This window comes from Cryptotermes secundus, unplaced genomic scaffold, assembly GCF_002891405.2.
Source record: "Cryptotermes secundus unplaced genomic scaffold, Csec_1.0 scaffold162, whole genome shotgun sequence".
Classification (NCBI taxonomy): Eukaryota; Metazoa; Arthropoda; class Insecta; order Blattodea; family Kalotermitidae; genus Cryptotermes; species Cryptotermes secundus.
Genome location: NW_019739943.1, coordinates 1,931,365 through 1,944,687, shown reverse-complemented (window position 1 = coordinate 1,944,687; position 13,323 = coordinate 1,931,365). Strand labels below are relative to the sequence as shown.

The window sequence follows — 13,323 nt, the reverse complement described above, 5'->3', positions numbered from 1 at the left end:
CTAAACATATAATAAATATGATGATCACCATTTCCTTCAGTATAATTATTTAAAATACCTGTACAAGAACCAATGGATAACTTTCAACTGAATTATAATAAGCCACACCATACAGTTTTGCTATTTACGATTTTAATAAACTACAATAATCCTTGTTAACAGGGCTCAGTATTTAATTGAAAGCATATGAACTTCCCAGGTTTTCCCAAACATTGCTTCCAAATGTAATGTTCATGCTAGATATGGGTGTCTCCTTACAGACTGTAAGTTCAGCCCTGCTTTGTACACAAGAATTCATTCTGGTTGTGTAGTGGAAAAATTATTTATGATAGAGGACACTTTACTCTTAACACACAATAACCACCAAGTCTACAAGGATATTTTCTTGTTTAAGACATATCATGTTCTATATAATAGGTATACCTGTCCTCAGTCAATATCATATTCAGAACCCACTTAACAAAGTCTTATACATTCATGGCAGAAGCAGCAGACTGATTTTTGGGGAGGAAGTGAATATGGTTACATGACTAAAATTTTAATTTTATATTCTTAAAGGCATTCTGAATTCCATTGAAAAGGAAATACTGTCAATTTTAATACTGTATTACACTTATTTAACAGGCAATTAGGGGTGGTTTACAAAGAATCAGTTATGATACGCAATGAAAATTTCTGTTTATTACAAGAACATGAGATGCACTTTAGAGAACAGATCTTTGGCTTCTTTGTACAGTAATGTTGGTAAAAAAGAAACAAAATTAGGGCCTATTTATTTTTTTCAAACAAGCTGGATTGGATTTTAAAATTCCCCTACAAATTACGTTTATTTCATCAGTTAGAATTAGTTATAATTTAGAAGGAGAATAGAATGTGTAAAGGATGAAGCATGCATCTTTGAAACATACATTTATTCAAAAGAAGTGTATACGAAACACTTGGTCATGAATATTTTTCAAAAGAGAATCATAACTGTATTTCAGAAAGGCCCAGGAAGATATTGTTACAGTATTTATGCTAGAAAAGGCCCCTGCCAATTTGTCTAATTCAGTCTTTTCAACATTTTATGTACATGTAATATTAACATATAGCTCAGTCTTTCAGCGGCACTGCTGATCTCAAATATGCTTTAAGTCTTCTGAATTTGGAGAAACATCTTTCAACTATATGTGAAGACATTTACAGACTTTCATAACTACTGAGTAGGAAGGTTCACATTCCAGTTTAATCAATAACTGTCAGATTACCTGATGCTGGAAACTGTCGTGTCTGTAAGCTCACTTGTACTTGCAGTCTATATGAGTTCCTTCAGCTTCATATAATTTAATTCCCAATAAATGATACAGACAGGTAAAGGAATTCTGATACTGGAACAAAAAATTGTCACATTGCATGTAGTCTGTTATGAACATTTTACTTTTGTGCCTAATTTTGTAAGTTTATATAATGACCGAGCGACCGCTGCTTGTCGGTGAAGTTAGTGACAACTTTTGCAGATAGAGGGTGTTGCGCAGTCAGTGCAACAAATCCCCACAACCGTTAATTTCGGATTTCTAGACCAGAGCTGCTATTTCATTGAAATAGCTCGTCAATTATCCTCATGAGGCTGACTGGACCCCACTCCAGACCCACTACTTCTCAGAAAATCTGCTAGCACTGGGAATCGAACCTGGCCATCTTGATCTGTAGCCAGGAACTCTTGACTACTAGACCACAGAGGTGGTATAGTTCGCTTGTGGACTAAAACCACAGAGTTTGTTTTTAAGTTTCTACAGGGGGGGGGGGTTACCCTTCTTGCCACTAGGCTCTGCTGTCCATGATTAAAGGCCATCACCATGGTGTCAAGTTATGAAATAGATTTAAACCAAGTAACTATAAGGTTTAATAATGCAATTATTAAAACACACCTGTGACTTTGTAAAACTTTTAAAGTTTTGGGTTCATTGACAGATTGGTCTTCTAGAACAATAGCAAAAACCCACGATCTGAAGCAATAACAGCAACTGCATGCATGACATCTTCTTGGGTGATCAGCTGTGTCAACATGAAATTAACTGTCTCCATCTCCAACATAGTGGTTAATGGGATGAGTCATGCTGAACATATACTCCATACTAACATGACTGGAGTTGGGACAGTGCAGTCAGTATGGTGACTGGCTACAGGCTGAACGACCAAGGGGTCGGAGTTCAAGTCTCAGTGGGGGTAAGAATTTTCACTTCTCCATGTCTCTGGGGCCCACCCATCCTCCTATCCAATGGGCTCTTTCCCCAGGGGTAAAGCAGCTGGGGGCATGAAGCTGACCTCTCAAGAAAACATGGCTGTATACATCCACTCCCCCATGTGTCTTCATGGTGTAGTGCTTAATTAGTTAAGCACAGGGACAACTTTACCGTTTTTACTAACATGATTGCTTCAGAAGACTGTATTACAGACATATTTTTTAAAATGAGCACAACAAGAATATTCTCACTACCTTATTGGTACTGAAGATATACTGACATATATCATGTGGATATGGGAGGCCTTTACTGGAAGCAATCTGCGATGCTGTACATGAACAGAAGAATTATTCACATTAATACAGCACTCTATTATCATCATGGGCTTTGAAAGGAACGCTGCGGTATTTACAGCCAACTTCAAGCACTGACATTTGAGTTATACCCTCAAATCATGCCATAATTATCATGACGAGACAAACTGTATCTGCACTCCCTTTCTTCTGCACCACGTGCAGACCAATAGTAGTATAAAGATATATACACATACATATGTTTTTGCATTAAAATCAGCAACACATGAACAATTATGCAATTAACATGTAAATTACATTTTCTGTTAAAATTATGCAGCTCTTGGTTATGGCTTATTATTGTGAGATTTGATGATTCTTTCAGGGCATAAAAGGAATTTCAATTCACACTTTTGATGGCTTGCTGGAACAGAATTTATATACTTCACTGCAGGAAGTTATATTCTAGATATAAATCACACAAAGTCAGCATGAAAGCATGCACTTTACACACAATTTCTTCACTTTTCAAAAACAGAACAGTTTACAAATGATCACAGTAATGTTCCACTATATGTTACTGCATGTTATGTTCCTTAATCATAAGTTTCTACAAGTACTGACTCAGGAAGAGACACTGACTCAGGAAGAGACTGCATCAGTACCAGTACTGCAAATCACAATATGTAAAGTACATTAGAATATGTAAGTCAATATATATTTTGAGCAATTAACTATGATCTGTATTGCTATCCAGCACCGTAAGGTATCTGGATGATCACCTGCCACTAGCTGCCTGCTACAACTCAACATTTTTCCCCCTTTCGCACCAACTTTGGAGCATAAGGCTGATTTCTCAGTTTCACTGATCATTTTTACTGATGGCAGAACTCCATGGACAGGTGATCAGTTCATCACAAGGCCGCTACCTAAACACAGGGCAACACAAACACAAAATAAATGCATACAGACACCAAACATCCATGCCTTGTGTGGGATTTGAACTCAACCCAGCTTCCAAGCAACAAAGACAGTACATGCCTTACACCGCTCAGCTACCGTGACCAGCACTCAATATCTTAAGTAATGCAAGTTAATGTAACTGAAAATGTATTATGGAGCAACATATTCAGGTACGATATCAAGACAAGGAAGTGATTACAACCAAAAAACGCTTTTAAATTTTGTTGACATCATGAAAGATGTACATAGGTAAGTCAATAAGTAAGTTAGAAATGGATATAGAACTTAAACAAATAAGAGTACTGATTTGAAAAATACTTTTATTTCTCAACATAATCTCCCTGTACAGTGAGGCATTTGTCCCACCGTTTCACAAGCCACTGAAAACCAGCAGCATCAAATTCTTTGGGCTGCTGTTGGAACCAGGCAGTGACTGGGATCACGAAGGCATACTGCTTACCGCAGTCCAGCCTCAAGGACAAACCGTAAATGTCGACTCCTACTGTAACATCCTCAGAAAACTTCATAAGGTCATTCAACGGCAGCAACCAGGACTCCTCACCAAAGGTGTGTTGCTCTTGCACGACAATGCATGTCCCCATACTGCCAACAAGACAAATGAGACGCTGTGAAATTTCAAGTGGGAAGTCCTCGAGCATCCTCCATATAGCCCTGACCTTGCTCCAAGCAACTTTCATTTCTCAGCCCTCTTAAACATCATCTTTCGGCTGAACATTTTCCCGATGATGAAGCTGTAGATGGGGAAGTCACCGCCTGGTTCTGAGAGCAGCCCAAAGAATTTTATGCTGCCAGTTTTCAGGGGCTTGAGAAACGATGGGACAAGTGCCTCAATGTATGAGTACAGGGAGATTATGTTGAGAAATAAAAACATTTTTCAAATCAGTACTCTTATTTGTTTAAGCTCTATATCCATTTGTAACTTACTTATTGACTTACCCTTGTATCTATATCTAAATGCAAATAAATTCCATGACCTCATCAATGCCAATAAATGTAACTAATCAGACCTACTAGTTTTCGTGAGTGGTTTACAAGTTAATAGGAATTTTTTACGAGTAAACTGTAGACAATAATATATAGAACTCTGCTGACATTCTGACTGTGATATGGATTTCAGTATCATGTCATCATGCTGAGACTACTTATGGAATCAAACTCAATTTACTTCTCATAGGAGGCAAATTCCTTTCTGCCTTGCAGTCGGCCATGCATCGGTCACTGTGAACCAGTCAACAAAGGTAAGAACTTCCCTGTATATCCTTATACCAAATCACATGTTTCTTTGGTATATAATGTCTGGATATCGCTTCTCCTTTTCATAGAACAATTACATCATCCAATGCTAAATTTTAACATACTTCTGATGGCTCACAATAATCCTCATACTTCCGGCAGCTAGCGGCAGGTGTCGGGGGCCAAGAATAATCGTTTTCATTTACAGGTCCACTTTCTGTTATCTGGTGCCATCTATATGAAAAATGATTTCTTACCAGTTGAACATGGAGTAGAAATCTTGTAGATGTGTAAAACTTATTGCTTTCTATTTCTACTGTGTTACAAATAAATGTTTATAAAAGCATACTACAAGGCATGGTACAGAAATTTCTGTTCAACCTGAACTACCACACATCAATGCTGCTAGCAAATATATACACACCAGTTACATTTTTACAATGTAAAATAAGGTTTCATTTGGTTAACTTACACATATTTCTATGCATAATATAAATATGTATATTAAACATTCATGGTTGTTGTTGCATTTTCTTTACAATGATGTGTATTTTTATATATTATCATAAAAAGTGTAACGGGCCATATTTTATGACTTACCATGATATGTTTTTGTCACTGCAACATAATGTGGAAAATCAATTCTAAGACTGCCCCTGAGTTGTCTTGGGACATTGATGCTGCCTTATGAAGTACAGGCACTAACTCATTGTCTAGACTGTCCATATAGATAGGAGGAAGCTTCTCCCCTTTGCTGCCAGCTTCATAGCCAACCTAACAAACAAACAAACATCAGTATCTAGTATCACTAGATCATACTGTATTCAAATTATAAATAAGACAAAAGGACATGTCAACATTAAAATAGTATGCAAGGGTGACTGATGATGTATAGTCCACTCGCGGAGACGAGAGAGTCCTCGTAAACAAAGGCACGCGGTATCTCCTTCGCTCTATGAATGAAATCATGCAGCGATCACGTGATGTGTGTCCCGTTGCAGGGGCGTCCAAAGTTCACTCTTCAGTCTGAATGCAGGTTAACGTGCGTTCGAATGCAGTGAGTACACTGAAGTAACTGCGCGCTTTGTCCACTCCTTGCTGTCAGCTGTGGCGACGCGGGACTTGCTTTGTTTACGCTGTCTCGTCTCCGCGAATGGACTATAGATATATTTGAATTATTTCTTGATGAGGTTCTGGCACAGAATACTGTGGATGAGACCAATCGTTATGAACAGCATAATGCATTCTGATTACTGCACTTCCGATGGCTGAAACAAGAGCTACAGAAGTTGGAAACTGCCTTGCCACCATGAATGTTACAACCTCCAGTTTAAACAACTCACATTTTCTGGATGAACCGTGGCTCGCACACCAAGTTTTGTAAGACCAGCTTGAGCAAGGAGATCCAGCAACTTGATCAACGCCAGACATGTAGCTCTCGCAAGTGACTCTGATAGACGGCTTATGTCTAAGGGATCTCCACCTCTTCCTGAGCCTTCATCTGACTGAAAGAAATAGCACAGTACAGCAATTATCCTCCACATGCATGCACTAACATTTAATTCCACTGAGATATTCCATGCACTGTCTTTTTGCACTTTGGTTCAGATATTTTAAAAAGGTACATGTTCCATTTTTACAATTTTGGCAGACATACAGAAGACGAACAAAATAGTTTTGGTGAAGAGCCAAAGAGTTAACAGGCATATGTATAAAATGAAACTGGTGGACAGAACTACAATTATACTGCAACATTATAAATCCATGGGTAACACATTTCTTTCAATTTCATTTTACTGCAATTAATGTTTGCAGCATGACAGAATGTTTCTTAAGAGATATTATGCTACAACATACTTGGAGTATGAAGACTTCAGTCCAACGGATGAATCTGCATGATCCCATATAATCTGTGCCATTATGAACCCTGATTGAAGGAACTCCATCCAGTGCTCGGCCGTCAATACTACTCTTCACGCTGTAATGTCAGTAAGTCTCTTATAAAATTGCCTTTAATGATCTGTCAGCTCAGTGATTTAGAATAAATCTATGTTTATAATTGTGAGAATTACATGGACAGAGCATTGCAGTTAGCACATACGTCACATAAACAATAAACAGACAAAACTATCCAATATCATCTGTGGATTTTGGAGTAACACATCATATACTGGGGGTATGCAGTAGCATAGTTGGTTGAGGCACAAGCTGGAAGGTCGCAGGTTCCACTGCACTATGGTCCTCGGGTTGACTCAGCGTCTAACAGAAATGAGTACCAGGAGTTTTCTGGGAGGGGGAGGCAAAGGGCAGCTGGCACATAAGGCTGACAACCACACCACCAGCTCTGAGCTCACTGTCTAGAGAAAATGTGGGACCCCGAATGTCTCACAACTCTATGGGCCTCCATGGCCTGTTACATGGATATTTTTTACATCAAATACTATTAAATACTCTGCACTCATGAAATACCAAAGAGGAAACAGGAGTACAACTGGACAATACATAAGAATTAAGAAGTTTACCTGCAAATATATGCAGAGAAAACCAAGCACATGTTCATGTGTCATCAGAATGCATGACAACATACTGATATAAAGAGAGCCAATGGATCCTTCAGAATTGTGGAAACTGAACACATCTAGTAACAACATCCTGCCAACTTTTGAGACGTTTCACATTCGTAATGATATACTTACTGATCAATATTATGAATATTCAAATCAATGTAGTGTCTGTATATATTTCTTTTCTCTTACCCAATATTGAAGTTCTTGTCATCCTGTACCCATTTCAAGTTGACAAGCTCATCTGGTTCACTTGCACCAGCAGGCCCACAGCCAATAGAAAAGTCCTGCATATTTCTCAGTGCCCCTCTGAGTGCCTGTACCCAAAAAATTACCAGTCATTCTATACTTATTTCATGCTGTTACTCTTACAATGGCAGCTTCAAAACATTCTATGGTAGGAACAATATCTCGGTCTACAGGGGGACCTAGTCACTCCACCCACTTCCTCATGACACTCTTCAGCAACAGCAAAATGACCTGCTTGAGGCTGATAAACTTCCCCAGCAGCAGTCAGAATCTCACTGGGGCTCTCCATTGCTGAGGGCAAGTAACCTGACCATCAACAAGAAGAAATGGACTGGCTGGAAGAGAACATAGCAAAGATCATGAAGTCTCTTCTGAAGGACCTGAGGTCTTGGCTGTAGCTTTGGTGCAGGTTCAGCCATGACAGTGCACACAAGAGAAATGGGCTGTCACTATTCTGGAAAAAGAATAATTGACCCCCTGCATCAGAGGGTCCAATTGTGTGGTCTCTCGAAGCTCTGGAGAGGGATTCCTGTATCAGGAGGCATACCTGGCCCTATGCTGCTATAGAAACAGCCAAATCTCTCATAGGCTCTGCTGTGGAGGCCACTGAAAGGGGTTTCTTTATAGAAGTGGATAATCCAGCCACCAGAAAAATCTAGCAGAGGAAGCAGTGTGAAGGGGGGCCCCCATTTCAGGGAGCTGAGATACTGGTTGGGGGCGCTACTATCACTGCAGCATACGATGTGTGACAATAAAGTTCACGAACTTGCCACCATGTGCTTGCTGTGGCAGCAGTGGATAGAAACCTCAGTATGGTTTGATGACATTGGCATGTCGGAATTTCATTGCTGTTATTGCTGATTTATGGCAGTCTCTTTCTGAGTGGCATCTATTAATGTCCAAGTGTGTTTTGTTGCCTTGCATCACAACAATGCACCTGGTCACATGACACTGTATGTAAGGGAGTTTTTGGCAGGCTGTGCCATAGTTGAAGCAGTCAGACGCTGGCTTCCCACGGCGGCGGCCCAGGTTCGATCCCGGGCCTAGCCAAGTGGGATTTGCAGTGGACAAAGTGGCATTGGGGCAGGTTTTCTCCGGGTACTTCAGTTTCCCTTGCCAATCTTCATTCCACCAACTGCTCCACAATCACCCTCACCTATCATCTTGGGCTGGTACAATAGGCCAGAAGTGGCCGCAGTACAAGGGACTTAGTCCCACCCCACTAGCAGTAAAAAAAATAGGCAATTTTTAGCTAGTAAACAAATAACTGTGCTGGAACACCCTCCCTGTTCACCAGATCTAGACCCCAGTGACTTTTTCTCTGTTCCTGAAGATAAAGGAAATATTGAAAGGAAGGCATTTTGATGACATCAGGAGTAATATGACGGCAGCTCTGAAGGCCATTCCACAAAACCAGTTTCAATATTGTTTTGAAGGGTGGAATAGGCCCTGACATCAGTGTATAGTTTCCCAAGGGGAGTACTTTGAAGGCAACCACTGTGAGCAACGAGGTTTGCGAACTTTATTGCACACCAAATATACGAGTACATACATCAAGTGGCATTGTATACCTGCATTGTATCTGGTGTGATCTGAACCATGAGGCCATCCTCCACTATACTTGATTTGGCTGTTAGGTTTGATGAAGTCTTCAATGCTCCATTGAACACCACAAAGCTTGCCCCAGTCACTGAATTGAGTAAAAGGCATTAAATATTGTTACTACAATTTTACAACTTATATTATAATAGTCTCCACACATAACAACTAAACAGGAAATAAAAAGAAAATGCCTGAAGTTGGCGTGCAGTGTGCCCAACTTCTGAAAGTTAAAAACTCTAAGTGGAAATCAATAACTGCACAATAAGGAACATGTAGTGAGGTCTTGCTGTGTGGGCCCTTGCAATCATTAACATTATGAAATCTGTTACCCCTAGCAGTTTATTGTACTGTCAAATGCTATCAATCATGCAAATATGTCCAGAATACACAAGTAAAACTTATTCTTATGATAATTTTGTGTGTTAATTATACATGGGTTTTGAAATTAAAGAGCATTCAATATATGAAACTAACAAAGATACACTGTCTCTCTCCAGGAAAATATTAAGATTGGGGTAGACAATACTATAAACATTCCATTATTTATACTAACTCCTGACCTACCTTTGCGAGGTTTGTTGTGGATATTAATTGCCTGAGTGTGATAGCTCTCATCCCTGTTGGACTGAATGCACACAAGATGAGAGTCTGCTGAGAAACTGAAATTCGATGCTAATGCCAGGACATGATCATTTGAGTTATTCAGTGCTCTTGTAACCTGGCAACAAACAGAAAGGGGCATGCTAAATACTGATCAGGCCAGAATAGTAATTTCTGAAGTCATTATTGTCTCAGCAGAGTACAAGTTGCCCTTGCTGAATGCAGGAGCAACATGTCTTAGTTTATTTAATGATACCTTCTCCAGCGTCACAGGTTATACAGTATTGAACGAGAATAATTGAACGGCAAATAATGACTTCAAAAGGTCACAGAAGGAAATACCTGTGACTGTTTCAAGAACCTAGTCCAATATCTGCGTGCAGAGACAAGAGGAAATCAAGAATAATGTCAGAACAGCTTGCCTCTAGACTGAGAATCAAAACCGAGCGTACTAAAAATCATAAAACTTGGTAAAAGAATTATAAGCAAACAACACATCTGTCATATGCAAGCTTAAAAGCAGTAACTCCATAGCACAGGTCTTCCTCTAGCAGTTTATAATTATTTAACTAGAGAAAAAATTCCCTACTTTCATGGGACATAAAGGTTCCACAACCACATTCATTGGACCCTGTCCTGTACCTGTACAATCCAATTTGTATCCCCACACTCTATTTCCCTCCATTAATTTTACATCATAATTCTACTCAATCTTAAAGACTTGTGGAGGAAATAGGGTAAGGCTGCTGGCCTGTCAAATGACACCACCACCTTTTAGTCTTGAAAGTCATTATTTGCTAAAAGGAAACTGAAGAACAAAAACTGCAATTATACTTATGAAAGTAAAGCTATCAATATGCTTCAACACTAAAACATGAAAAAATAAAACAGTGTTATGTATAAGACACACAGCACAGAGTGTCTTACATAAAGCACTATTTAACTTTATCTTTCAGCCATTTAATAGGTAACAGAAATGTCTGCTCATATGAAGAGTATCTTCACAATTTACCTAAGAAAATGCTTATCTCATACTAACACACCCTACCCATGTTGAAACTTCCCATGCAATACTTAAAACCACATTCCTGATGCCAAATGCTATTCGGTAAATGTGCTATACATTCAATGACTTGACTTTCCTCACCTGATCATATCTGTTCTTGGGAAGAAGTATAGATGTCTGCCTATCCTCCATATGAATCACCAGTCCTCGAACTGAAGGAAGAGTGTAGCTCAAGTTGCGGAAATCCTGTGTAATACAAAATTAGTATATGCAAACACTGCTGCAGGTATTTTTTTTTATTGCTAGTGAGGTGGGACTAAGTCCCTTGTACTGCGGCCACTTCTGGCCTATTGTACCAGCCCCAGATCATAGGTGAGGGTGACTGTGGAGCAATTGGTGGAATGAAGATTGGCAGGGGAAACCGAAGTTCTTGGAGAAAACCTGCCCCAGTGTCACTTTATCCACCAAAAATCCCACTTGACCAGACCCGAGATCGAACCTGGGCTGCCGCGGTGGGAAGTCAGTGATTAACTGCTTGACCTATGGTGCGGCCCTACTGCAGGTAAATCAGTCTCTAGGGTCAGATGAACTGCAATGAATTATTCAATGCTTTGAGAAAAACAACTTTGTAAGGAACCAATGTCACATATGACTGGAAAGTTCTTTCTCCTTACAAATATGTCTCAACTTATCAATCTTGTTTAAGAATGGAGATACAACAATGGAACCATACTTACTTACACACAGAGCTGAGCCCCTCTTGAGGAGCCGCCAATTCTGCAGCAAATCAAGAATTTCTCAGCATTTTCTGGAACCCGAAGGTTCATTACCATGTTTACAAGAGCCCCCCATTGATTCCCTATCCTGAGCCAGATCAATCCTATCTATAACATCCCATCTCTCTAAGATCCATTTTAATACTGTCCACCCACCTACACCTTCATCTTCCCAGTGGTGTCTTTCCTTCTGGCTTTCCCACCAATATCCTATATGCATTCCTCTTCTCCCCAATTCATGCTACATGCCCTCCCACCTCATCTTCTTTGACTTGATCATTCTAATTATACTTGGAGAAGAGTACAATTTATGAAGCTCCTCATAAACAATGGAACCACAGGATATTTAATAATGCTGTATCAACTCAACAAAAAAAAAACAAATTCCGTGGCCTGTAGTCCGTGAGCAAACTATACCGACAGAGCAACCACCCCTTGCCGGTGAAGTTAGTGTCAACTTTAGCAGATAGAGGGTGCTGCGTGGTCAGCGCCTCAGATCCCCATGGATGTTAATCTCAGTTTTCTAGACCAGAGCCATTATTTCCTTGAAATAGCTCCTGAATTATCCTCACGAGGCTTATTGGACCCCTTTCCAGACCCACTACTTCTCAGAAAATCTGGTAGAGCGAGGAATCGAACCCAGAACCTCTGACCACTAGACCACAGAGGCAGTCTTGTATCAACTCAAGATGTTATATAATATGTAACACAAAATGAGGATGTGACCTATAGAATTTTGATGAGAATACATGGAGGGAATATGTCATTTGGGTAGACCTAAGTGTGGACAAGATGAAATCAGAATGGATCTTCGAGAAGTACAGTGTGAACATGTGGAATGGATTCAACTGGCTTAGGATAAGGTACAATGGCAGACTTGTATCAACATGATACATTCATAGCATGGTTCCACAAAATGATAGAGTGTCTTTATCTACTGAATGACTATGAAGTTTCCAAGGAAGACCATGCAACAAGGAGTTAGTGAAGAACCTATCCAGCAATCATTTTTACATAGTGTAAATGTTCATGAACAATGTTAAATACATAACTAATAATGCAATGGTTCTCCTGCATAAACTCACTCACTCACTATCCTGATATTCTGTTTGCCCTAACTGCAGAGAATCTTTAGTCTTTTAAATGAAGTTTCTGAGAGTATCCATTTGCTTGTCTATTTGCTATTCGCTTATTCAATATTAAAAAAAAAAATAAGCCAACTTCTATTTCTTCAATGTTAGGAATACTCATTATAGGTAACTCTTTAATTTTGACATGACTGCAGTGGAGTCAGCATCTTATACACTGCCCGCTTAATGTCAGTGGAAAGAGAAGTGCTCAGTGCTACCAGTAAATGATGAAACACTAATGTAATGCCGTGGTGCAGGGGGGGCGTGGAGTCAGCCCGCCTCTGCCACCACTGTAACGCCTCCAGTAGGGGGCCGTGGAGGTATCCTTCCTTGCCTCCACCGTCACTTGCTCTGTAAGGAGTTATCGCAATCCTAGCTCACCCTTAGCTAGGACTCTCCTGTTCGGGGTTTCCTTTTCGGTAAAAGCTGCCACCATCTATTTTCTTTCCTTTCAATCGTGGGGACTACTCCCTGGCAGGTAGTCCTTGCTCCTTGACCACTCCTCCCGTAGCTTACAGGTAGCGACTTAATACTTTATTAATACACTTCATCATTATATCTTAAAGGGGCGTTGCTGTCGAGGCTACCATACTCTGCCTGTGTGGCAGGAGCCTATCCCTGTCTATTCTTATCTTCGTCTTCGGCTGCCACTGCTGCCTGTGTC

At 39.9% G+C, this 13,323-nt stretch overlaps 1 protein-coding gene across 4 annotated transcripts in view; it reads right to left on the bottom strand.

Annotated features, from left to right (window-relative positions):
- Window positions 1–3,120: 3,120 nt before the first annotated feature.
- Window positions 3,121–13,323, bottom strand: part of LOC111872065 — a 38,384-nt gene continuing 28,181 nt past the window's right edge. The window contains exons 13-20 of one of the 4 annotated variants that reach the window (XM_023865587.2): window positions 10,895–10,999; window positions 9,712–9,865; window positions 9,117–9,235; window positions 7,489–7,613; window positions 6,590–6,710; window positions 6,076–6,237; window positions 5,333–5,506; window positions 3,121–3,444 (exon numbers count right to left, since the gene is read on the bottom strand). In XM_023865587.2, the coding sequence (XP_023721355.1) occupies window positions 5,348–5,506; window positions 6,076–6,237; window positions 6,590–6,710; window positions 7,489–7,613; window positions 9,117–9,235; window positions 9,712–9,865; window positions 10,895–10,999 (945 nt within the window). In that variant the 3' untranslated portion in view covers window positions 3,121–3,444; window positions 5,333–5,347. Of the gene's footprint in view, window positions 3,445–3,513; window positions 4,082–4,412; window positions 4,967–5,332; window positions 5,507–6,075; window positions 6,238–6,589; window positions 6,711–7,488; window positions 7,614–9,116; window positions 9,236–9,711; window positions 9,866–10,894; window positions 11,000–13,323 lie in introns of those variants that run through there. The other 3 variants (XM_023865589.2, XM_023865590.2, XM_023865591.2) reach the window with 3 other exon arrangements.